The sequence below is a fragment of the Moschus berezovskii genome, chromosome 19 (genome assembly GCF_049115385.1).
Source record: "Moschus berezovskii isolate FMDL1 chromosome 19, NW_MosBer_1.0, whole genome shotgun sequence".
Classification (NCBI taxonomy): Eukaryota; Metazoa; Chordata; class Mammalia; order Artiodactyla; family Moschidae; genus Moschus; species Moschus berezovskii.
Window position 1 is genome coordinate 72,231,920 of NC_142478.1, and position 26,196 is coordinate 72,258,115.

The following is a 26,196-nucleotide window of genomic DNA, read 5'->3' on the forward strand; positions in this document are numbered from 1 at the left end:
GTATAACACTTAGAGCAACCCACTCCACTGAGCAGGGCAGAACTTCAAGTCTTGCTCCTTGCTGCCTTTTTAACTGGCTCTGGGGTAGCTTGATGCACACCCTTACCCTGGCTCACTCGAGTCTCTCCTCCTCCTTCCCTTCTCCCTCTTCCTCACCGTCCCTGTTAGGCTGTGTGGTAGCTATCCACAGGAGCTCATAGTGCCTGCCTGGATCACTGACAAAGAACTGGAAAGTGTTGCAGGCTTCCGGTCCTGGAAGCGCATCCCTGCTGTCGTCTACAGGTAAGGAAACCTGGCCAGGTCCAGCTTGGTCTGGTGCTGCTGGCCTAATGCATTTGGTCTGCTGCTTCTGGCGCTGCTAACCTGAGGGTGGGGTAGGGTTGGTTCAGGGAACTCTCCAGCTATTTTGTACTTCCTTATTGTTAAAATTGCTCATCCAGTCATGTACCAGTCAGTACTTCACTGGAACACTACATGATGATTCAGTTGACACTGAAAAGAAAATCTTGATTAAAAAATGGCTGGATTTGCTATTTTAAGATCCTTCTGACATTGTTTTGGATTTTTAATGTTTATTTGTGTATGTCTGCGCTGGGTGTTTGTTGCTGCATGGACTTTCCTCTAGTTGAGGCGGGTGGGACCTGCTCTCACTGCAGTGGTTTCTCTTGTTGCGGAGCATGGGCTCTAGGGCAGTAGGCTTCAGTAGCTGTGGCGCAGCCTTAGCTGCTCCACAGCCTGTGGGATCTTCCAGGACCAGGGATCGAACCTGTGTCTCCTGCATTGGCAGGCACATTTTTTACCACTGAGCCACCAGGGAAGCCCTCTTCTGACATTCTGTGGGAAGATAATGTTGTCACTGCTTTTAGCTTCAGTTGATGACCTTTGGATTGAGAGAGATGAGTCCTGGAAAGTGAGAATGGGGAGTGTAGATTTTTGATTGTCTCTGTGGTTGAAATATTGCCACACAGAAGAAGTTTGAGAGGGAGCATTTAGAGAAGGCTAGCACTTGGCTGGTTAGAAGATACTAGAGATCAGAGGCAGGAGAGTCAAGGGAGCCACATTCTAGATGGGCTGGTGTTGTAACAAGCACAGGTTTAGAACTCAAGTCTTCTCTCTGGCACTCCTTGCTGTGGCACTTGAGCAAGTTCCCTAACTGACCTCAGCCTGTTCCCATGATGTTCTCAGTTCACAGGTATGCTGTGACATCTGAATGGCTGTAAGACAAGGCTTCATAATCAGTGTCTGGAATAGATTGTATTCCTGAGGGCTGCTTTTATAATTCAGTGACTATCTAGCTGAGTTCTCACAAATCATGTGAAGTTTTTAAGAAGTCATTCCCTCATGTTTTGGAACAATTTCAGATGTCCTTGTAATATTCACAGTCCCCATTTCATTTTCCCCATTTGCAGACTTTATGGACTCTCCTTGAATTTGGGCCAAACCAGTGAGGCTTAGTTAGAAGCTCATGCCAGGAGGAAGTCCATTGAAATACTGAGGTGGTAAGAAGGGGTTTAAAACTTCTTGTGTAATTCCTAGTGAGGTAATCAGCTTGTTTTCTTAGTCCATGGAAGGCAGATTTTAGTGGCCATCCTGAAGAGGGAGAGATGTGAAAGTACACATTTGCTTCTGGCCCAATGAAAGTTGCTCAGTCGTGTCCAACTCTTTGTGACCCCCTGGACTGTAACCTGCCAGGCCCTTCTGTCCATGGAATCCTCCAGGCAGGAATACTGGAGTGGATAGCCATTCCCTTCCCCTGGGGTTCTTCCCGACTCAGGGATCGACCCCAGGTCTCCTGCGTTGCAGGCAGGTTCTTTACTATCTGAGCTACCAGGGAAACACATTAAATTTTCAGTCTCAGTTTTCATCACTGTTGTTTTCAGACACCTCTAGAAAAGTAGGTCACCAAATTTACCTATCATTCAAGTGGTAAGGTTGACACAGGAATTAGAGAGCAGTGCATGCTGAAAGGATTTATGAGTCTTATCCTTGATCAGCCCAGCTCAAACAGGGAAAGCTGCCTGCTGCTGCTGTGTGGCCAGCAGCTGTGTTAGATCCGCAGCCCTGTCATTTGCGGAGTTTGCTGACTTTAAGCTTAAGGGGAAAGGAATCTCATCTCAAAGCAAGGGTCGTTCAGTGAAATTCTCCCTGTTGGTAGAGAGGCCTAAAAGTGTAGGTCGAAGAAAGACTTAGAATAAACACGGGAAGCTTCTTTTCCCTTCCAGAGTTTATGCCAGAGGGAATGCGCTTTGTTAGCTCAGGTGGCAGGATGCTTCTGAATCCAACATGTGTTTGCTGAAGGTAGTTGTCTGTAGATCGCTAATGACTCCTGAGGTTGCTGGCCGCACTTACGTGAAAGCACCACACTGAACCAGCATCTGATCATTGCTTTCTCCCATGGTGATGAGAGAGTGCTTAATTGGATTTATTATTGAAGATGGAGATTGCGTTAACACAGCAGGACAGCGCAGAGGCTGCCCATCTGTAGTGCAGTTCACAGCTCTCTCACTCTGCACTGAGTGACTATTAGAAACTTCTAGTCATGGGGCTCTGACGGTCTGGAGCTTTGTCTGGTGGCTCTGACGGTAAACAATCAGCTGCAACGCAGGAGACGCAAGTTCTGTCCCTGGGTTGGGAAGATCTCGAGAAGGGAATGGCAGCCCACTCCAGTATTCTTGCCTGGGAAATCCCATGGACAGAGGAGCCTGGAGGGCTACAGTCCATGGAGTCACAGAGTTGGACACGACTTAGCAAGTAACACTTTTACTTTTCTAGTTATTTAGGGAGCTTGACTAATGCTAACTTTGGATAATTTAAACATTTGTGTCTTTCTATATGTAAAATTGAAGAATTCACTGTTCAGTAGGGGACTCATCCATTGAACATCTTGTTTTATTTTTCCTGGTTCTGTTTTAAAATTATAGAAACACTCTAGTGATTTTTTTAGCTACAGTGTTTTTGTTCTCTTTCATGCTATCTAAAGCATTTAGAAACTGCTTTTTGCAGCAATTCAGTTGCGATCTAGCTATCATACTATGACCCTTAAAACCCAAGACCCAGGCTGACGAGTGCCATCTATTGTTCTTCTTGAGCGTTGCTGGGAAAAATTTCGGAAGCAAAGGATGTGCAGCAAAGGCCCCGCCAAGGCTATTCTGTAAAGAGCTGCCGCCCCTCAGCTCATTGGTTACCCAGCACGACTATTGTATTCTAGTAGGCATTTTAAGAATCAATGAGGTTTTATTTATAGTTTGGCTCCGTTCAGCAGTTGACCTAATTGTTGTGTTGGCAATACAAAAGTACTTTCTATTATTTGTCTCTCCTAATGAGGGAAGATTTAAAAATGACTAACTGATTATTCCAGTGAAATTTATTGTTGCCAAATTTAATTTTATTGTTTGAGTTTTAAGATTAAAAACAAAAATTTTTCTCACATTGTCCTTTGAACACATATAGATACAATAGTCTGTTTGTTAAAAACCCATCTGTGCAAAAATATCCACATATGTTTTATGTGGATGAATCTGTATTTGGAAACAATTTTAATGGGAGTAAAGACATTGTTCTCTCTAGGATATAGAATTTGGGAGATATTAAAATTTTTTGCTTACTAGCTTTTTACTCATTTATTTTTATAGTGAACTGACTACTTTTATAACGTCTAAACAGCTTTATTGAGATGTCACATATAGTTCACCTTTTTAATGTGTGTAGCTCAGTGTTTTTAAGTATATTCGCTGTGTTGTACATCACTACACTTACTTTAGTATGTTCTCCCCACCCTGAAAAGAAATCCCAGGCTGGTTAGCAGACACTCCCGTTCCCTCCTCACACTCTCTAGCTCTGGGTTATCAGTAAATCTATATACTGTCTCTATAGATCTTCCTGTTCTGGACACTGTGTAAATGGAATCATAATGTGGTCTTTTGTGACTGACTTCTTTCACTTTGGAGCAATAACATACTCATGGTTCATCCATGTTGTGACATGTATTAGAGCTTGATTCCTTTTTGTCACCAAATTACATTACCCTTACAACTTTTTAGTTGCTGAAATTACCTTACCAAAATTCCTAGTTAGGAAAAGCTTGGATAGACAATGAATATGATTTCTGGTCTTTTGTTCATGAAAAAGGATCTTATCAGAGTATGGCTTATTGATGTTTATGCTCTTCATTTCCTTCTAAGAGCTTATGGAAGGATAACTGACTCATTGAGCTATCTGCCTATAGTAAGAGCAGTTGTGACTCGTGAAATCTCAGGAGGTTTTGTAAAGCAGTCCACTGTGGGCCAGGTAAATATTTCAGTCCCAAATGTGGGATCTTGTTTTGAAAAGAATCCTCAAGCCAGCCATAATTGCACAGTTGCTATGCTGGGTTCTCAGAGGTCAGTGAGGAAACAGATGTTTATCTTAGCATCCATTAAGCTTGGCTATGCAGGTGTAGTGTTAAAAAGGAGAGATTAACGCTTCAGTGTTAAGTTGCAGAGTTAGTGTGGTGCTGGTATTTTATTTTTTACCCAATTTTCCAGAAGTAGTTATTCAGATATTTTCTTTATGAATATTTTGTTTTCTGTAAGAATACACATATATCATTTTGTTGGTTATTCTACAGAGGTCTCTAAAATGGTATGATAACCCAGAAAGATCCAGATAGATTTCATTATTCTTGACGGTTTATAAGACTTCTGCCCTGGGAGGCCTTGAAGTTAACCCATCACGTACCTGTAGTCATACCATTCATTAAAGCATATAAAAGCTACTGTGTCATTTTTTGTATGAGCTCAGAGTATTCGAATGGGGCCACAGGGCTGGGTGCAGTTGTTGTCTTGTTCCCCGCACAGGCACCAGAGCAACGGAGCTGTCATTGCCCGCTGCGGACAGCCAGAGGTCAGCTGGTGGGGCTGGAGGAATGCCGACGATGAGCACCTGGTGCAGTCAGTAGCCAAAGCGTGTGCCTCCGACTCCCGATCCAGTGGCAGCAAGCCGTCGGCTGGGAACAGTCCCCGAGACTTCCCCTGTGCAGGAGACTTCTCTGATGTGGAGTTCGGTAAGGTGTCCCTGGGCCTCTGGCAGCAAGTTTTTATAGCAGCTGAGAACCTTTTCTTGAAATGGCCTTTTTCTTTTAAGACAGAATTTGGTTTCATAGAAGAGCGAGAGTGAAGCTTCAGTTAGTGGGATTGTTTGAGGAGTCATGGGTCTTGGCGAAAACCAGAAGACTTTCTCTTTCAAACTTGGTTTAAGAGGGCTAGAGTGTTGTCTTGCCATGGTGACAAGATGGACTATACATGTGATAGGGGACCTACACAGTGTTTCCGGGGGAAACACTTGGCTTATGTTGCAGTCATTCTAGGTAGAACTGAAGTATAGGAGATTGTAGGCAGAATAGAAAACAGACTCGGGCGAGCAGTCCCATTGTATTTAGGTAGTTTGGGTTAGGTGGACTTCACTTAATCGAGTTTTTTGGGTACTGTAATAAGTGCCTGTTCTTATTTTGCAACAATTCTGGAAGAGACGGGTTCATTTTGGTTTTTCTTCCTGCTCCTGATGTCCCCAGATTCTACTCTGTCAAATGCTTCAGGAGCAGAGAGTTTAGCCATCCAGCCACAGAAGCTTTTGATCTTGGACGCACGCTCCTATGCAGCGGCGGTGGCAAACCGAGCCAAAGGAGGAGGTTGTGAATGCCCAGGTGAGGTGCACGGTGCTTCTGTCCTTGTGAGTCCAGCCCATGCCCAGCTGGGTCTGAGGTCTCAACTTAAACGAATGGAAAGCCATGTTTCTCAGCCTGTCCTGAGAGCCGCAGCTCCTTGGATTCGCAGTATTGCACGCTCTTCTCATGGGAGGAATGGAGGAGGGAGTGCAGTGAAACCGCAGATTCTTCCTTCCCGGGGCCAGCCTTTTGGTGATAAGGAAAGTCAGTCCTTTCCCTTAAGAAGGCATGTTAGGTTTGGAAGCTGCTGCTTTGGTGGCTTGATTTCTCAGCCTTCTAAAAGCTTTTTATTGTGTTTGACATTGGGTATGCTCATCACTGGCCCCACAGAAAAGTCCTCACGTGGCTTTTACTTGGAAAACATCGGGTAGAAATTGAAGTAAATACAAAACCCGAGTGAAGCACCTCAGTCCTGACCTATGGCGCCCTGCTGCTCGCACACTGGCTTTCTCCACGGAGGGGCCTCTGGGTGCCAGTTGTGTGCCGATGAGCAGGTAGAGCCGCTGAGCTGCTGTTCAGGTGGGAACTCATTGCTGGAGAAAGCAGTTGGAGTACAGAATTTGAATGCCTCAGTACGCGGTTCTGCTAGGTTCTTATAAATTCCAGAGATGTCAGTTAGCAGAGGCCCAAGAAGTAAACCTGGGGTAAGGTGGGGGGTGGTGTGTGTGTGTGTGTCTCTGTGTGTGTGTCTGTGTCTGTGTGTGCCTGTGTGCGTGCGTGTGCCCTCAGTCATTCAGTCATGTCTAATTCTTTGTGGCCGCACCGACTGTAACCCACCAGGCTCCTCTGTCCATTGGATTTCCCAGGCAAGAATTCTGGAGTGGGTTGCTATTTTTTATTCCAGGGGATCTTTCTGACCTAGGGATCGAACCCACATTTCCTGCATTGGCAGGTGGATTCTTTACCACTGAACCACCTGAGAAGCCCTAAAGTGGAAGTACACAGCTTTTTTATCTTTCTTTTTTTTAAATAAAACTTCTATTTTATGTCAGTATCTTCTTCACATGGAAAAGGGAATGTCAGTCCACTCCAGTATTCTTGCCTGGAGAATTCCATGGACAGAGAAACCTGGTGGGCTACCATCCGTGGGGTCGCAAAGAGTCAGACACAACTGAGCGACTGACACATCCAAACATCTTTTTCACAAATCCTTCCTTTTTGAAAAGATGGCTAAAAATCAAGTGGTGTTTTCATCTCATAATAAAGGACTGGGCTAATAGTCATCAGAACACCAGTATTTCATTAGTCAGCAGCTACAGTGGATTTGTTTTCTAGTCAGTTTGCTCCTTTTGAACTGGGCGCCGTGGATGTTAAATTCACAATATTTGTGTTCTTTCTGTTGTTCTCTCCAGAGTATTACCCAAACTGTGAAGTTGTTTTTATGGGGATGGCAAATATTCATTCAATTCGGAGGAGTTTTCAGTCTCTGCGTTTGCTGTGCACTCAGATGCCGGATCCAGGAAAGTAAGACCTTGGCCTTGGCTTTAAGTTTGTACTGCCCTTTTTTTTTTCTTTTTTACTGAGTTGGAGGGGGTCTTTCTAGTTTTTTTTGTAAACTTCAGTTTTACCATGAGTCCATGAGTGTTCTTCCTGTGTGAGGATCATGCAGCAAAAAGGAGGAGCTGGGAGAGAAATCTAGCCCTTTGAAAGGTTTGAAAATGTGCAGCCAAGAACAGCTCTCAACCCTCAGAACAGAAACACTGCTGCCTTATTTTTCCTGGGCCCTCTTCTTTCGCTTCTCCATATTTCTGACTCAGAGTAACTTAATTCTTTGTTTTCTGACATCCTGTAGTGACACTTAACCTCCTCTGAACTGCAGTGTTTTACCATGAAGAGTAAAAGTGTATTCATCATGTTCAAGAAAGGGTTAAACTTTTTTAGCATGCCAGGAGATCAGCTCCTTTTACATTTGCTTCTGATTTTAAACTACTTTCTTATTTACTAAAAACATTTCCATGATTTTTATTGCTTATTAAAAATGAATGGCTGGCATTTGCTGTGAGGAAGGTGAAATAACACCCCTCCCCACAAGGGAACTGTTTGAATACAAGATAAATTAGGAGGAACGCTCTGTAAAAACAAATATGGACAGATAAATATTTAAAAGCCCTTGTTTTACTATTTCAGGAAGCCAGAAATGGTGCCAGAGAAGATAGAATTTTCTCTTTTCTGGTGTTTGTGCTAGAGCTCATAGAAGTTTTCCTGAGAGTTCTGTTCAGTAGATCTCATGATTGCATCAATTTTGCAGCATTCTTTGATTTATTAAATCAAATGGCTGCCTGAATCACTTGTACGAACTCCTGGTAGCAGATGATTAATTTCATCATAGTTGTAATCAGCCGAGAGGGTGAAGCAGTTGTCCTTGGGGAAAAGCCTGACCAAGGAAATGATGGCTGTCTTGCCTGGAGGGCCAGCAGTTTGCATCTGCTACAGAGACTTAGAGCCCAGCTAGTAGCACTGCCTTCCCTGCTGATGGCACACAGAGAGAGTCTGCTCAGGGTCCAGGGGGTCTGCCACCGACTGCATCACTCGAACCACGTGGCTTAATTCCTGTGGTTATCAGTTTTTCCTGCCTATAAAAGGGATGGTGTCAGTGCTCCCTGATCTCTACTGTCTTCCACAGGTTAAAAGTCTTTCTTAAAAAGCTGTTTTTTAAGCTCTGAGTCAAGAAGATGTAATTAATTAGCCCTTGTTTGGTCCACATAAATGTCGGGGAGGAGGGAGGTTGTAGAGGAAGAAAGAAATGACTTGTCTGTATTTGGCACAGATCATAATGCACTACTGACGCTTCCCTGTAGATAGAGCTGCTGTGGCTGTGGCGGGAGCAGCTGTAAGCCGGCCTCCTGACACTTGTTTGCAGCTGTGGAGGGCTTGGACCTGGTTGTGTTTCTCCCTCAGTTTTTGAGAGCAGGACGAGGGTGTCTAGCGCATCAGCGCAGTATCAGTGCCGCCTCTGCTGGCAGGGTTTGGATGCCGCTTCTGTGTGAGGCGTGGAGACACTGATGGGCTGTGAGGATGGGTTAGTCTGGTTCAAGAGAACTGGGTCCTCATTTACTGTTTCTCCAGGGGCCAGGAGGCCACTTGGTATTTGTTCTCCTAAGCCCCACCTTTTAGTTTTCTTTTTCAAGACTGTGTGAGGAATAAGAATAAAGAATCCACCTGCAAAAAATGTTTCTCAGATATTTAATAGGCCATAGAAAGTCTGGAGATTGAATTTTTACCCACGATTTAAAAAGTAGGAACCTTCAGTGTATGCTAGGCACTGCACAGGGCAAGTGTAACTGTGCCTGAGACAGTGTCTGCCCTCTTAGGAGTCAGTCTGGTTGACAGAACAAACCAATCGTTTGAAGCCAGCGCTTATACAGTACGTTCTGTTGTCTGTTTACCTGGAAAGACCCTCTCTTAGGGCTATTCCAGAAATCCATACTTAGCCCCAAGGTTTAATAGGCCTTTATAGACTCGTTACAGCAAAAGCCTTCTCATAGTCCCCTGACAGAAGTATTCATTCCCTCCTCAGACTCAGTGTTCGAAGGGCTGGACTATGGCCTTAACCACAGATCTGATCATATTTTGGAGAAATTTGAGCTTTTTGTGGGGGGTGGAGAGCAGAATTCATGGCAGGGCACAAGAAACAAAATGTCAGCACAATTTAAAAAAACCTATTGTTGTTATTCCCAAGGGGTAATTCTTGGGATCTGATACTTTTTGAAGGCCTTTTGAAAAGAGATTCTTTTCGATCCCTGCTGAATCCAGTCTTCACTAAGCCCAGTAACAATGTGCAGCCATTGGCTACTCATTTGTGTGAGTCTAAATCATTAGTTTGGGCCTACCCAGTTCTAATCCATAAACATTCAAGACTTGATCAGTAGTGGTAAGTGATGTTACCTGCACTGTTTTTGGAGTGGCATCCAACTTGTATCTTGTGGTGAAAGTGTTAGTCCCTCGGTCATGTCTGTCTCTTTGCGACCCAATGGACTGTAGCCCACCAGGCTCCTCTGTCCATGGGATTCTCTGGTCAAGAACACTGGAGTGGGCTGCCATTCCCTTCTCCAGGAGATCTTCCTGACCCAGGGGTTGAACCCAGGTCTCCTGCACTGTAGGCAGATTCTTTACCATCTGAGCCAATAGGGAAGCCACTGTATCTTGCTACAGAAACATATTGCTTTAAATATTTTTAATTATTTTATTTGTGTGTGCCAAGTCTTGGTTGCAGCATGTGGGATCTTGAGTTGTGTAGGCGAACTTGCAGTTGCAGCGTGTGGGAGCTAGCTCCCAGACAAGGGATCGAACCCTGGCCCCCTGCATTGGGAGCGCAGAGTCTTAACTGGACCACCAGGGAAATCCCTACAGACATATATTTGAGTTTTCCTTTTTTTTGAGAACTTGTTAGGCAGAGTTGGTGATTATTAAATATAAATATTTTCTTTTTTCCATCTCAGAAGTGGTTGCATTTTTTTCTTTAGGAGAAAATTCCAGAAAGAACTAACTTTACTGGGTAGATACAACTCTTTACAGACTGAAACTTATTAATTCTCCCTGGGAAATTAGCAGTAAGATTTTTGGAACAAAAAGTGGCCCTGTTAATTACTGGCCTATTTCTAAGGCTTTCCTGTGTTGCATGGTAGGGCCTGGGCCTAATCCTTGTACATACTTTATAAAGACAGAGATTTTCTGTTTGTTTTATTTGGAGGGAAATGTCTTTGGGAATTGCTTTTCAATTTGACAGGTATGTGGCATGCTCCAGTGTATCATGAAAATCAGCATTTCCTGTCCCCTCTGGTTTTATTCTTCAGCTGGCTCTCGGCTCTCGAGAGCACCAAGTGGCTGCATCACCTGTCTGTGCTTCTGAAGTCGGCTCTCCTGGTGCTGCACGCTGTGGACCGGGACCAGCGGCCTGTGTTGGTGCACTGTTCCGACGGCTGGGACCGCACCCCCCAGATTGTGGCATTGGCTAAGCTCCTGCTGGACCCTTACTACCGAACTATAGAGGTAGGGTTGAACACTTCAGGATTACCAGGGGAAACCATGCAGGGTTTTATGATCAGTTTTGTTTGAGGTAGTTAGGTCCAGTCAAAGTGAAATTTCTATGGTTCATGGGGTCGCAAAGAGTCGGACACGACTGAGCGACTGAACTGAAACTGTAGTACCTACCACAGTGCCTATCCCTCTTAAAAGGGGATGGATTGTAGATAACAAGGTACTAAGCATACAGACATGTTTTCCTTTGCAGAATATCTGCATGGAAAAGTTCTGTCTACCCTGGAAAGTGGGGTTTCTGTAGGAAGGATCTTGACGTGCTTATTAGGGTAATGGGTCTAGATATCACCAGTGTTCTGTGGAGAAAGAGCCCTATTGTGAAATATCACCTGTTGGGTTAGAGAGACAAGAAAAACCTTTAAGATACCCTAAAATATATGTAAATCTGGGATAGGGGAAGATTTTACAAACATGACTTCATAAGTGTAACGTGAAAGAAATTTAAAATAAGATATGAAGGGAACAAAAGTGTGACTTTTTAATAGTGAATGAAGCACTAAAAATACAATCTTAATAAAGACTTAGAGAAACGCTTAGTTACCACCCCTCTGCTGATTATGGAGTGGAAGCAGGGGAATTGGGAAACCATTCTAAGTCTGTGTCACGTCGTTTGGCCATGGGGCTGTGTCTGGGCTCCTGATGGGCTGAGTGGAGGCTGTTGAAAGGGGTTCCTGTTGGTGGCCTTGGGTTCAGGACAGTCATAGTTTAGATAGACAAGCACTAATGGGTCTCTGCTGGGTGCTTCCCCGCAGGGTTTCCAGGTCCTCGTGGAGATGGAGTGGCTGGATTTCGGCCACAAGTTTGCTGACCGGTGTGGTCATGGGGAGAACGCGGATGATCTGAACGAGCGTTGCCCAGTGTTTCTGCAGTGGCTTGACTGTGTTCATCAGCTTCAGAGGCAATTTCCGTGCTCGTTTGAGTTCAATGAAGCATTCCTTGTGAGTTTGTGCTTGTGATTCTTCATTTTGGGGACCTTCTCAATTCATAAGGGTATCAGTGTTAGTGGGCCAGTTTTCACATTAAACAGCATCCTTTCTAGATTTAATTAAGGGGCTGTTCTTACCTTTTTTATTTTTTTTAAAAAAAGGTAATACAGGTGTTTGTTCATTTAATGAATCCATGTGCACTAAGTTTATGTAAAGTCTTTGAGTTGTTCCAAATGTAGCTTTAAAAATGGATAATAGAAGCACTAAACATTAGTTAAAAATAGAAACAACAGATTTTCATTTGCTCCCTCCAGTCGATCTTAGCAACTCCCCTGGGTCTGTTCCCCACTCTCTGCTCCTGTCCTTTGAGGAAGGACATACTGGCCTTGCCGTCTTCCAGCCTCCCTCCACCTGGGCACCAGCTTCCACTCTCTCCTCTGCTCAGCTTCACGGCTTCAGCATTCCTACTTCCCACGCTCTGTGTGGGCCCGTTGCTGCTTTTCCGGATCCCTGCCGTTGGCGTACAAGCATGGTGCCGTGCTTCCTGTTTCATCACACCTGTTCGTGGATCCTGCATCCCCCTCGAGCTGTTACCTCAATTTTTATTTCTTCACAGCAGAGCTCCTCAGGTCTTCTACATTTACTCTCCTCAATTCTTCTCCCCTTCTCTCTCAAACCTGGTTCAGTCAGGTGTTCACCCCACTTCACCAGCTGCTCTTGTTAAGGTCGCCAGTGATCTTCACGTCGCTAACCCAGTGATCCGTTTTCAGTCGCCTTTTAAAAAATTTGCAGTACAATTGATAGCATTTTGTTAGTTCCAGGTATACAACAGTGATTTGATACTTGCATACATCACGAGTTAGTTCAGTTGCTCAGTCGTGTCCAACTCCTTGTGACCCCATGAACCGCAGCACGCCAGGCCTCCCTGTCCATCACCAACTCCCAGAGTTTACCCAAACCCATGTCCATTGAGTCAGTGATGCCATCCAACCATCTCATCCTCTGTCGCCCCTTTCTCCTCCTGCCCTCAGTCTTTCGCAGCATCAGGGTCTTTTCAGATGAGTCAGCTCTTCGCATCAGGTGGCCAAAGTACTGGAGTTTTCAGCTTCAACATCAGTTCTTCCAGTGAACACCCAGGATTGATCTCCTTTAGGATGGACTGGTTGGATCTCCTTGCAGTCCAAGGGACTCTCAAGAGTCTTCTCCAGCACCACAGTTCAAAAGCATCAATTCATCAATTCTTCGGCAGTCAGCTTTCTTTAGAGTCCAGCTCTCACATCTGCTAGAAGATACCACAAAATCTACTTAACATTTGTCACCATGCACAGTGACAGTTTTTTCTTGTGATGAGAGCTTTTAAGATGTGCTTTCCTGGCAGCTTTCAGATATACAGCACAGTACTGCTCACCGTCTTGTGACCGACCCCCTAACTTACATCCCCCTAACTCACGTCGCATCTGCTGACCTGTTTTGTACCTTTGCCTCGTCTCCACCTTCTTTGGCCCGTCGTTAATGTCTGGCTTCATTCAGTCACGCCTTCCTGAGACGCTCTCTGCAGTGGACTTCTGGCGCACACTCTTAGTCCTCTGCTTCACCAGCTGGTCCCTTCTGTCTCCTTAGCCGGTTCCTCCTTAGCCCCCGCTTCTGAATGTCAGAATGCCCCAGAGTTCAGGCTCCTTCTCGAGGGATTTCACCCAGTCCTCTGGCTTGAATTGCTGTCTGTGATTCCCACATGTATAGTCTTCAGCCTAGACCTCTGTCTCTACTTAACTCCAGGCTCTGATATCCACTTGTGACTGCTCAGTAGCTCCACTTGAATGTCTTGATGGTATTTCAAACTTAACATTTTCAGAACTTAGTTCTTAATATCTATCTCCCCACCTCAGAACTCATCTCCCAGAAGTCTTCCCTCTCACCGAATGGCAACTCAGTCCTTCAGCTCATTGAGGGTGGAGCTTTTATGTTGTCCTCCGCTCCCCTTCCGTACTCCACACTCAGTCTGTCGGCAGGTTCTGTTGTTCTGCTTTAAAAACACATCTAAAACCTGATGACGTACTGCTGCCTGTGCTGCTCCCAGCACTGATCTAAGCCACCGTCAGCTGTTGCCCCAAGTGCAGACAGACAGTCCAGCAGCCTCAGAGGTCCTGAAATGGGACATAGACTGTGTCTTTCCTGTCAGGAGACCTCTAGTGACTCTGCTTTTCCACACAGTAGGAGTCTCAGTCCCTAACACGGCCCTCAGGGCATAGACTGTGTCTTTCCTGTCAGGAGACCTCTAATGACTGCTTTTCCACACAGTAGGAGTCTCAGTCCCTAACACGGCCCGCAGGGCATAGACTGTGTCTTTCCTGTCAGGAGACCTCTAATGACTGCTTTTCCACACAGTAGGAGTCTCAGTCCCTAACACGGCCCGCAGGGCATAGACTGTGTCTTTCCTGTCAGGAGAGCTCTAGTGACTCTGCTTTTCCACACAGTAGGAGTCTCAGTCCCTAACACGGCCGCAGGGCTTTCGCGGAGGCTACCGCGCAGGCTCATTTCCTCGCACTCCTCACCTCACGCAGTGTCCGTCAGTCACACGGGCCTCCTTCCATTCTCAGCAGCTGCAGGCGTGTGCTCCCCTCAGGACCATCATGCTAGCGGTAGCTGCTGCTGGAGCAGCCTCCCAGCTCCCGTCCCCCAGTGCGCATGTGCCCTGCTCTCTCATTTTCAGCAGGTCTCTGCCACTGAGGCTGCTCACACTGCCCTGCATGCGCTCCAGCCCTCTTCCCTGCCTTCCTGCCTTATTGTGCATCGCAGTGCTCATGCCTCCCTCAGGGCAGGAGAGCGGTCTTCTCACTGCTGCTGCTTTGCACCCATAGACACATCTGGGCTGCTCCACAGCAGCGTGCTGAAGGAGAAGCTGTTCTGAAGTATGCTCTCAGTTCAGACTTGGGGGTGCACTGACCTGCTCCTGTGCCCAGTTAACTTAGAACCTCAGAAGTTGTTTACAGGGAGGCTGAGAGCATGTGGGTGCCAACGCCCTTTTGACTCAGGAGTGATGGTGTTCGGGCGTGTGAGGAGGCTGCAACTTGGTTCCCCCATCCTTCCCGAGTGTGAACTGAAGTGCACATCAGGGGTGTTGGCGAAGGTGGCTCTGCTGGGCTGACATGAAAACATGTATCCCTTGCTTGATTTTGCTTCATGTTGGATCTCATAGGTAAAACTGGTGCAGCATACCTATTCCTGCCTCTTTGGAACATTCCTGTGCAACAACGCCAAGGAGAGAGGAGAGAAGCACACTCAGGAACGGACTTGTTCTGTGTGGTCACTGCTTCGGGCGGGCAACAAGGCTTTTAAAAACCTACTGTACTCCTCTCAGTCAGAGGCCGTATGTATCCTTCAGCCTTTTTGCTCTCAGTAGTAGAATAAACTCGGGGATGGGGCCACATGGGATCCTTTTTGAGAAGCGACTGTTTTCTCAAAGGCATCTCAGTTGTGTCTGGATAGCTTGGTTCCATTTTTTTCCAGCCACTCTGTCCTGAAAGGCCTGTTTTCTGGTTATGCTCTGCCCTGCTTCCACCTCCTCTTTGTTCGGGGTGGTTTGACCTAACACACGTCTCTACTTGGCCACTCTAGATAACTAGAGTCTTTTCTAAGCATCTCTGCCAGAGCTTAACTTAACTCCCAGCATTTCCTGACAAGTGGAAGAGGCACTTAGGTCATTCCCTGGATGCCTGACAGCTCAGAAGGCGCTGCAAGCCCCCAGCACCTTCCCAGTGTCAACAGGCGGTGATACCCACTGCAGGTTCTGCCTCAGCAGAAAACTGCGTGTGACACTAGCGTGTCTGTCTGATTGATTCTCCGCTCACACGGAGAACTGGCAGCTGCTTGAAGACTGGAACACCTTCTGTTAAGCAGAGAAAAGGAAGCACGTACATCTGTGCATTGGTCCATGGTCTGTTCCTCGTGTCAGAATGCATCTTAAATTCTGAGTCACAAGGAGGCTAATCCGAGGTTATGTTGATTTGCTGGACTATTACTGAATAACTTCTTACTTCAGTTAAGTAGTCCAAGGAAGGGTTGAAGCTAGCTGCTTCTCTCTCTCCTGTGCCTGCTGGACAAGTAGCAATATGGAAGAAAGTTTCCTTCCTTCCTTTCCACATGATTAATTTAGATGATCCTATAAAACAGGTTTGACAGTGTTTTCTGAAGCCAAGCTTTGTACCAGGGAACAGACAATCACCATCTAGCAGAATGACTCACTTTCTTGTGCAGTAAAAGCAACAAATTAAGCTGAGAAAAGCCGATCATTCAGTAAAGGTGACCTAAGAAATAACGAATGAGAAATGGATTTTTGAAAAACATTTTTAGGTGTTCATGCCCACAGAGGCTTTCGGGTGAAAAATGTCTACCACCTGCTCTTGGCTCCAGAGAAGAGCTGCATTCACACATGTAATGGCTTTTGGAGATCTTGCAGGACTGCTGGGCATTCCTGCTTGGTGCTTGCTCTTCCCTTCATTTCTAGACGTTTCTGACAGACTTGTGGGAACTTTTTTAAACCCGTGTCCCCCGCGCTCTCCTTAGGTGCTGTACCCTGTGTGCCATGTGCGGAACCTGATGCTGTGGAGCGCAGTGTACCTGCCCTGCCCGTCCCCGTCCACCCCCGTGGACGACAGCTGTGCGCCATACCCAGCCCCAGGCTCCAGCCCCGACGATCCGCCCCTGAGTCGGTGAGCCTGGGGCTGATGCCAAGTCCTCAGGTCCTTTGTGGGTGTATTCCTGTTGGGGTGTATGCAGGGATGGTCGGAGATTTTGGCATTGTCTGGCTCCACATGTCTTTCTTAGCTCTCTTTAGGTTTTCTTAGGGAAGGTATAAGGGTTTTGCGCTGTGAGACTGTATGAGCCTCGTCCGTGAAGAGTACTGGGCCCTGTTTCTACTCTGTTCTTGGGCAGTTTCTCAGTGATGGAGCAAATCCTCTGGGTTCCTCTGACCCTCTGGCTTGAGTTGCAGCTATAGCTCTGTGTTCCTGACTCCCTGCTGTGACTTGTCATCTTGCCCTTGAAAGGCAGATTTTATCAGATGATAGTCTGCTTTGCAGTTTATGAATTAGCTTTATTGAATTCAGACTGATGAATAATAGAGTAATTTAAAATATTGTACTATCAGAAAATCAGCAATGCTACTTTCCTTTGCCACTAATTGAGAAATGCAGAAGTATCATGAAGATTGTCTTTCTAAAACCGTGTTTGGTGTTAGTTTATCTGTATGTGTTGGGCATGGGGTAGGGGAGGTGCCCGAGAGTAGAAGGTCTCACCCTGGAGCTCTGCCTGCCTGCAGCCTGAGCCTTATTCCAGATATGCCACGGCTGTGATGGAGCCAGTGAGGAAATGACTACCTATTAAAATCTGTTGTCTCTGACTTCCCCCAGAACAACCTCAGATCCTCATTTCCCCCAAACTCCTTTCTTTAGGCTACCAAAGACCAGATCATTTGACAATCTGACCACCGCCTGTGACAACACAGTGCCTCTGGCCAGCCGGCGCAGCAGTGACCCGAGCCTGAACGAGAAGTGGCAGGAGCACCGTCGCTCGCTGGAACTGAGCACCCTGGCTGGTCCTGGGGAGGAGCCTGTGGAGCCTGACAGCCTGGGGAAGCCGACCAAAGTGCTGGGTGGCGCCGAGCTGTCTGTTGCAGCTGGAGTAGCTGAGGGGCAGATGGAGAACATTTTGCAGGAGGCCACCAAAGAGGAGAGTGGGGTAGAGGAACCTGCCCACAGTGGGGTGCAGGAGGTCACAGAGGAGGCTCTGATGGACGAGGGGAGCAGGGGTAAGAGCCCCGAGGGCTCAGCCCGTGAACCTGATCAGCAACCAGAGGTGGGGGAGGCTGCCCTAAGGAGCCATCCAGGCATCAGCCTTCCTGGGTTCTCACAGGGTGTTCCTGAGCAGGGCGGGCACAGTATTCTCCCCAGTTCTCTCCAGGAGCCCCCCAGGGGAGAGGGTTCCCGGGAGGTCCCTGTGGAACCGTCTCAGATAGGAGCTACAGCAGAGGACAGGGAGGAGGCAGTCCTTTCCGTCTCAGCAGATGTGGAGGTTGACTCTGGTACCTCACAGTCAAGTTCTCTGCCCTCCCAAGTTTCATTTGAGACCAGAGGACCAAACGTGGATGGGTCTGTGGACATGTTAATGGAAGATAAAGTGAAGTCAGACAGTGGGCCCCAGGGCCATCATAGACCTGGCCCGGTCCACAGTGGCCGGCTCGGTGGCAAGGACGTGCTTCCTCCAGCCGTGGAGCCCAGGCCTGCAGAGAGAAGCCTGGTGGAGAGGCCCCAGCTGGGGCCTGCGGTGCACAGGACTTCCCCCGGTGGCGCCCGGAGCCCAGCGCATTCTCCTAGTGCCTTGCCTTTAGCCGAATGTAAGGAGGGGCTTGTGTGCAACGGTGCCCCAGAGACTGAAAATAAGGCCTCGGAGCAGCCCCCAGGGCTTAGTACCCTCCAGAAGTACCCCACCCCCAATGGACACTGCGCCAACGGGGAGACCGGGAGGAGCAAGGACTCCCTGAGCCGCCAGCTGTCGGCCACAAGCTGCAGCTCTGCCCACGTACACACGAGGAGCTTGCCCCACAAGTGGCTGCACGGCCACTCCGGGAGACTGTCGGCCACTGGTAGCCCTGAGCAGCCTTCCCGCAGCCACCTGGACGACGACGGCATGCCCGTGTACACGGACACTATCCAGCAGCGCTTGCGTCAGATTGAGTCGGGCCACCAGCAGGAAGTGGAGACCTTGAAGAAACAAGTCCAGGAGCTGAGGAGTCGCCTGGAGAGCCAGTACCTGACCAGCTCCCTGCGCTTCAACGGGGACTTTGGGGATGAAGTGGTGAGTACACCATGGTGCCTCCGTAGCTGCACGGGAGATGGGCACGCTGCGCCAGGTGCCCTCTGTCAGGATTTCAGCAGCAATTGGAAAAGTCTAGAATAGCCCTGGTGAGAGGCTGGAGACCCGCCTCCGCCTGGTGACCGGCAGTGTGCTGCTTTTTCTCTCCTGCCTGCGTCCCCTCCACGGGTGTCCTGTCTACAGGAGAGGCAGGAAGAGAGTGCGCACTCACTGTGTGGTTGGTCAGTTCTCTGTGCAGAGAGGGTCAGGCCTTGAAGAGCGTGAGCTGGGCAGAATGACATTTGTCTGGCAACACCAGATATTCCTGTCCAGTCACAGTGCCTGTCCTACCCCCGTAGCTAGTGAGCAATTAGTCCCCACCCCCCAATAACGTGACCTGTGGCTTGGAAGGTTTAGTTCTTTCTAAACATATTTGTACCCATCTTGTGGCGGGTGATGGCAGTAGAGATGGGAAGAAGGATTGGTTTCTAGCGTGGTCGGGAGTTAGTGCAGATGGGCCTGGTGACTGGAAGCAGGGGTGCCTGAGGGGATGGTCTCAGGGAGACACTCTCCTTCCTGGTGGGTCTGACTCGGTGGGATTAAGTACAGCTGTGAGTCTGGCTCTGAATCAGTCAGCGTACATTAAAGGCGGGCTCATCCAATGACTTCATTTCAAACTGACTTGGTTTTTTCATTTTCCCAAAGAGTCCTTCAGAGAAAGGAGGACATGCCCAAAGCACTGTTTCAGCACACAGTTGTCAGTGGCAGGGTTAGATTGGCAGGTCCGCTGGAGCAGCCGACATGGAGTTCCTCCTCCACCCTGGTCACTTCTGCCTACTCACTCCCTGGAACCCGAGGCCTGCCCTCCACTCCAGTCACTGCCCCCGGCCTTAGATCTGTGCATCTCTCTTCCAGCTGAGCTCAACCCTGTCTCTGCACCTGCTCAACCCAGCTCTTAATGGCTGAGGCACCTAGAGATTCAGCAGCCCTAACACCCAGGCCCGCCCACATTCCCCATGCTCCCTTCTTTGCCAAGCTCTTTCTTCTTCTGGGAGGAGACCAGGTTCATTCTGTTCAGCTGTGTTTGTTTGCCAACAGACTTCAATTCCCGACTCGGAAAGCAATCTGGATCAGAACTGTTTGTCTCGCTGCAGCACAGAGATTTTCTCTGAAGCCAGCTGGGAGCAGGTGGATAAACAGGACACGGAGGTACAGGCTCAGCCCCTGTTCTGAGTGCCACCCATGCAACTGTTTTGTGGTTCTTCTCCAACCCCATCGTCTGTTCTCCCTGCCCCAGCCAAGGGAAGACCTCACCGCACACTTAGCCCTCTCTAAATCTCAGCACCTATGAATTCCCATCAAATCTGGAGTTTCTGAGCCAGGGAAACTCGAGCCAGCCCTCTCTCCTCAGTGCCTCTGCACTAGAGCCTGGCCCACTCTCCTAGCAACCAGGCTGCTCTGGCTGCCTCTTGATCTCAGGGGAGTTTGGAGTCCCCTCGAGGGGAATGATTTGGACGCCTTTCTTGTACTGCTGACATCAGGCCGGGTGGGCTGGTGCCACTGGAGCCAGTGTGGTCCTTGGGACTCTTGCTGCCCCAGCATGGCTCTGTTGGCTCCAGCTGGATGGCCCATCTCCTGTCACTGACCTGGCCCCGATGTTTTACAGATGACCCGTTGGCTCCCTGACCACCTGGCCGCCCACTGCTACGCGTGCGACAGCGCCTTCTGGCTTGCCAGCCGGAAGCACCACTGCAGGTGCCCCTGGGGGGAGGGGCAGGGTGTGGGGGCTAAGGCTGGGGTAGAGCCTGCGGACAGAGATGCGGGCATCTGGCTGGCAGACCCAGGGGTCTTCAGGACCCTGGCTCACCTTTTGTGCCTCTGAAATCGGCATTTACAGAACTGCATTTGGTATCTGTCTTCCATTTTAGAGTGATTGTGAGTAAGTTTTGAAATGCACAGACGATGTCCCTTTTTGTTTTTTCTTCCTTGATTGGTGAACAGCCATCTCCACCCAAACCAGCACTTCTTATTCCTAGAGTGCAAGTGCTGCCCGTGCAGCAAGGCTGCTGTGAGCAAGGAACTTTCCTGCTGTGGGCAGGGGGCTTCATTTGCCTGCCCCTCACCCTGACCCCTGACCCCATCCTCCTGGGGGTTGGGGGTTGGTGGGACTGGCTGAGAACGCAGTTTTCAGTCCACAAGGCTCTTCTTTCTGGGCTGCAGAGTGAGTGGCTCCAGATGTTTTGCCCCAGCTGGGGTGATGACTGGAGAATAGTCAGTGTTCCTGGGATAGGAATTTGATCTGAATTTTGACAGAGCTCACCCGCATGAGTGGACCTGGTTTAAAATGGAAACACCTCTCTGTCCAGCAATGATGCTTCCAGGACTGTGTATCTCCCCGCCCTCACCCCAAGCCAAAATGTCTTTAGTTGGCTTCTCCTCTGAGCGCTCTCTCCCCTCCTTGCAGGGACACTGATCGTGTTGATCAAACGTGGTGAGCATTTGCAACAGCTTGTCTGTGGTGTCTGCACATCTACAGTAACTTTTCCACACTAACGCTCCCATTCCCCCTCTCTGCACTCACTGGGATGAAGCTTGGGTCCGGGAGTGCAGGCAGGTGGGCTGGGGGTGGGGGGCACCACAACCGCTGGCTGAAACCATGGAGCTGGTCAGGCTGCAGCCGAGGGTGCGCCTGCTGACCACACAGGTCAGCCGGGCCATCTGGCTGATGGCAAGAGGGGTGTTTCAGCAGGGGCTGGTCTTGTGAAGTGGCCAGTAGAGGGGTGAGGGGTTTTTAGAGCTTTGTCTTTTGGGTCAGTCATTCCCTGAGATGCCAGAATGGTACTGGCATCACTGCTCTTTTTTTTTTTTTTCCCCTTTTCTTTAAAAAAAAAAAAAAAAGAGCCCAGGACAGAGAACAGAGGTGGTCTTTCCAGAGAACTGCTAGCATTGAAAACTGCAAGGCAAGACCCCACGTGGCATCTGTCAGGATTGCCTGAGAGAGGTCAGATAGACAAGCTTAGCTCATCAAATTCACGTCAGGCCTTTGAGTTGAATTCCAGCCGGTATGTGAGATAAATGTACACATCCAGAAATAGATTGAGGCAGTTTCTCTCTCTAACCACAGGTTCTTACTGATGCACGCTTTTCAGAAACAGTTGTGAATTACTCGCCTCATTCCAGAGGATGAAGTCTTGTGTGTTGGTTTTCCTTCTGTCTTTTCATTGCCCCTTTCCTTTTGTGGTATTCTTTTGTCCGCAAAGGGTATTCAGCATTCTCTTCCGTGTTTAAGTGGTCCTTAATCCAGCAGTGGGTTTCCTTTCTGAGGAGCATAAAGGAGAAGGTCGTGAGTGATGCTGGCTGAGGAGAAGTTCCCCTTTAGCTTTTGACCCCACGTCGTTGGAGGGCTGCATCAGACTCCTTGGAGTCTCCTGTTGGGCTTATCGGGGTTGATTTTACGGCCTCCCCAGAGTAGGGCTGTAAGGTGAGCAGAACCTCAGCCTCTGCCAGTTCCCTTTCCTGGAGGCCGTGCAGGGCATGTGTTTGGATGTGCAGACCTATGCTGCACACCCGCATCAGAGCTGGGCTTTCACACGGAGGAAGGGTGAGAGGTCAGGGTGCAGCTAGGCCTTCAGAGAGCAGATATCCCTGGAGATGCACGCGGGCAGCAGAGTGACCCACGAGTGACTGACCCTTGTCTAACCGGGGGGGGTGTGCACGCGTGTTCATCTGCGTTGTCCTTTCACCCTGAGCATGTGGCACTGGTTGCTCGTCCCCTGGCTTCGCATGCCGGCAGCACCGCAGTCCTAGATGGCAGCATCCTGTTCTGTGTTACTGCCTCTGAGCCTTTGGGCATGGGCTCCTCACTCCCCAGGTGGGCCGGAGGTTTTTTTCATCTGAGCGGTCGGTCGGAGACCAACTGAATTGGTTTCTGGCCTCTTTATGATCTCAAGCTACACAGAGGCCATTGCTCAGGTGGGTGTGGCCACAGGGTTTTCCTGGGCCAAGACTCTGCCATCGAGCTAGTAGCTGCCTTCTGCCCTGGACCCATTTGCTTTCATGGATCTCTGTTGAGCAGTGTCTTCTGACACCTGGCAACCTTGAGCCGTAGTGGTAAGGCAGCCAAGTGTCCTGGACCCTAAAGAGAAAGTGGCGTGCGACTGTGCTCAGAAGGGCTCCCTTCCCTGCCTGGCTTCTTCCTGGGTCAGACCCATCAGAGTGTTTGGTGTAGAGGAGTCTCCAGTCTCTAGCACATCTGAGTTGCATACAGGGAAGCTGTCTTCTGAAGTTGGTTTCCCCAGCCTGTCTCTGCTGCTCACACTAACGCTGTTTGTGTTTTTTCTCTTCTCAAGGAACTGTGGGAACGTATTCTGCTCCAGTTGTTGTAACCAGAAGGTTCCAGTTCCCAGCCAGCAGCTCTTTGAACCTAGTCGAGTGTGCAAGTCTTGCTATAGCAGCCTGCATCCCACAAGCTCCAGCATTGACCTTGAACTGGATAAGCCTATTGCTGCCACTTCAAACTGAAGCTCCGTGGCCTGGGGCGGGCGGAGGCCATGCTGCTGTTCCCGACAGGCCCACTCAGCCTGGGCAGACCTGGAGGCCCGTGCGCTCTGGAATGGTGACGTGAACCAGCTGTGCAGAACGGTGGCACTTTGGGGATGTACCACTGGGTTGTGGTTTGATTCCTCCCTTCCCATCCCCCCCCCCCCCCCGTTTTTTTTCCTCTTCATTTTCTGTCCTCCTCCTGCCTCCAAAAAAGAGAAAAGTACCCTGGTTGTCTTTTAAAAAAAAAAAAAAAAAAAAAAAAAATTTTTTTTTTTTTTTGGGGATGGAAGACCAGAGGTTGCCAGCTGTTAAGCAGTGCTGAGCGGTGCTTTGTTCTTCAGGATGGGAGGAGGCTGGTTGAGTCAGGAGTGGAGGTCTGAGCTAGACAGCGGGGAATAAAGCTGGTGCTGCCGTTTGTGACTGACCCTTGTTACCACCGCCACATCAGAGCTGAGTGGAAAACCTTTGCTTCTGAGGACGCCGAGAGCATCTGCCCTAAGAGCAGTGCCCCCGTGCCCTCACCCCGCCCCAAGAGGGGCTGGGCCAGTCCCCCTACAGGCAGAGGAGTGGGAGTGGGGTTGGGAGGGGGCACCCTCCGGAGGCCCTGAGAGGGCTGGCCGGCATCTCCTCCTCCACAGGATTCTCTTGTTAAGGGACCCAGGTGTCTGGGCTCCCCTGTCAGTGGTCGGCCCCCTCAGCCAGGCCCGCAGCGCTTCCCACCCTCGGGCGTCAGGCATCAGACCGGCCAGAGCACAGTGCCTGCCGCTGCGGTCAAGGCCGGAGTGCGGGCTGAGCCTGCGGAGCACCTGAAAGCCCCCCTCCCGGGCCTGGTCCCCCAAATACTCTCTTCCTCGGCCAGCGCAGGAAAGTCCAGACTCAGGGTTCCCGAGCCACCCCACTCCCAAACAATCCTGGATCTCCCGTTTGAGGGGTAGAATCTGCCTTTCAGAGTGCAAACGTCTGGAAGGGGGAGCGTGTCCCACAGAACCAGCCTTCCTCCACCGCCCCTTCGAGCCCGGCCCTGCTGCTGTGCTGCTTGTCAGCCGCGAGGGGCCACGTGGTGACTGCAGGGTTCCTTAGAGAAGGGACACGGTCCGTCGGAGATCTCTCCTCAGTAAGCTTTGATGTGGCCCTCAAAGAGCCTTAAATCGGGGTTTGTGGTGAAGGTGGGTATGGAGAAGGGTGGAGCAGAGTTTAGGTTTGTGCTTTGGGATCTTGGTGTCCATGTTTGTGCCTGCCCTCCCTCCTGGGGGAGGGGCCATGCTTGGCGCTGTGAAAAACTGCTAACTGGTATCAGGGCGGATTGTGGTGAGCAGTGGAGGTGCGGCCTGGGAACTCTCCCGACCCTTTGGGAGCAGCTCCCTGGCAAAGGGCAAGTTGGTGTCTCAGAAGGGCGGCTCCTGTGTGTGCCTGAGCATAGCCAAGACTTGGCCCGGAAGCCTTCCCTGGAGTTGTCAGTCCAGGCAAAGCCAAGGGCACCTGAGCACGGCTGACTGCAGTGGCAGCAGATGCTCAGAATTTGCATTGAGTGAAACAGGGTGTAAGTTCTCCTCCACACTCTGTGTGGTCAGACTTTGCAGGTTGGGAGAAGTCAGTCTAATTGAAGATTGTGCAGTTCCTAGCGACAGGTGCCAAGAGGTAATGATTACGGGTTTCTTGGGTCTGATGTACAGTGTGAATAAATGCTTGCAGCTCTTAGCCCTTTTTTGATCAATGAAGCACTTTTTTATTAATATTTTTCTTTGTATGTAAAGGAGGAACCGTAACTCTCCATAGCTGTACATATAACCCTTTTCTCCTAAAGAGGAGTCTATCAGCGCTCCTATATTTTTCATTTTTTGTCAAAGCAAGAAGTAAATACTTTAGAACTGTTAAATATATAAATAAAGTGAATAAAGTTTAGTGTTCCGCATGGTAGCTAATTTGCTAACACGTTCTGATTTTTCTCCCTGTGGTTTATTCCCCTTCATCCCATTTCCCTCTGACACCGAAACAATTTGAGGTGCTGCTGAGAAATTGAACTTTGACACAGGAAAACTAGATTTCTTTTCAACTCTAGACCTTGGCAAGGAGCCTGCACTGTGACGCCCAGACACTGAAGCACACTTCCTTGCTGGTTTTTGCCCCTGTGGTCTCCAAAGTTAAAATGGCAAAGCATCTTGACAGTCGGCCACTCTTCCTTATCCGAAGAACTGAGCATCAACGGTAATTAAAACTGCCTCTGTCCTCCAGGCGTTTTTCTGCCGTTGCTCTGATTTCAGCCAGTGTGCCGGCCCGTTAACCCCACACACCAAGGGAGCGTCGGCAGCGCCTGCAGCAGCAGGTGAGCACCGAGGCCTGCATGCAGCGGAGACTGAGGGGGTTTGGGGGAGGGTGGCCGGAAAGCACCTCACCTCTGCCTGTCGTTGGCAGAGACTCCTTGGGGCAGAGACTGAACTGGGTGTGAGTGGACTGTGTGTGTAACTAGGTCTCCTGCCTCCTCCCACAAGAGGGAGGAACCTCCGCCTCTTAGATCTGCAACCAGTTGGGAAGGCCATAGCTTCCCGTCACTTCCTGACTCGCTCCTGCTCTTGTAGAGGAATTTTCTTTCCCGTGTCACTGTTGGGCACCCTTCCTGTCCCTCGGGCCTCTGGGGGACGTAACGTGATGCAGTTCTTCCCAAGGGAGGGTAGGTAGCGAGTAGTAGGTAGCCCAGCTCTGGGGGCGCCAGCCTTCCATCTGAGGTGAGCTGGGGGCTCTTGACAAGTGGCCTGCGACGAGCTGCCTGAGAGCCTCCCCAGGTCACTCTCTGGATGTGCTCCCTGCTTAAAGTACATAACGCACTTTGAAACACCGCAGCTGGTCCCAGTCTGACACCTGTGCGTGCCATCCGGCCGCTGTGCGAGGGAGGAGGTGCCACTTCAGTGGCCTTCAGTCTTTCAGGGGGCTGAGTGGGTTTAGAGCACTTTGTGAGAACCTGAATGTGTGTCTACTATTGTTCCTGGGGGCTAATGCTTTAGCCGTTGGTAAGTTAGAAATACTGGTAGAATCTAACCAAGCTGTTGGGGCCATAGACAGGGAACTGCTGGCGTTAGGAAGATGGATAAGACCTGCATAGTGTGGGCAGAAGGCAAGGAAATGCCCCATGAAGGAGGCTGTACG

The 26,196-nt window shown here is 49.3% G+C and overlaps 1 protein-coding gene across 12 annotated transcripts in view; it reads left to right on the forward strand.

Annotated features, from left to right (window-relative positions):
• Positions 1-24,957, forward strand: part of MTMR3 (myotubularin related protein 3) — a 135,119-nt gene extending 110,162 nt beyond the window's left edge. For 5 of the 12 annotated variants that reach the window (XM_055405311.2, XM_055405310.2, XM_055405315.2 and 2 more), the window contains 13 exons: positions 169-282; positions 4,836-5,041; positions 5,549-5,680; positions 7,054-7,165; positions 10,495-10,690; positions 11,491-11,676; positions 14,861-15,031; positions 16,228-16,373; positions 17,115-18,516; positions 19,612-19,722; positions 20,180-20,268; positions 20,978-21,004; positions 22,863-24,957. In XM_055405311.2, coding sequence (XP_055261286.1) covers positions 169-282; positions 4,836-5,041; positions 5,549-5,680; positions 7,054-7,165; positions 10,495-10,690; positions 11,491-11,676; positions 14,861-15,031; positions 16,228-16,373; positions 17,115-18,516; positions 19,612-19,722; positions 20,180-20,268; positions 20,978-21,004; positions 22,863-23,034 — 3,064 coding nt within the window. In that variant the 3' untranslated portion in view covers positions 23,035-24,957. The remainder of the gene's footprint in view (positions 1-168; positions 283-4,835; positions 5,042-5,548; positions 5,681-7,053; positions 7,166-10,494; positions 10,691-11,490; positions 11,677-14,860; positions 15,032-16,227; positions 16,374-17,114; positions 18,517-19,611; positions 19,723-20,179; positions 20,269-20,977; positions 21,005-22,862) is intronic. The other 7 variants (XM_055405317.2, XM_055405319.2, XM_055405314.2 and 4 more) reach the window with 4 other exon arrangements.
• The last annotated feature ends 1,239 nt before the right edge of the window (positions 24,958-26,196 follow it).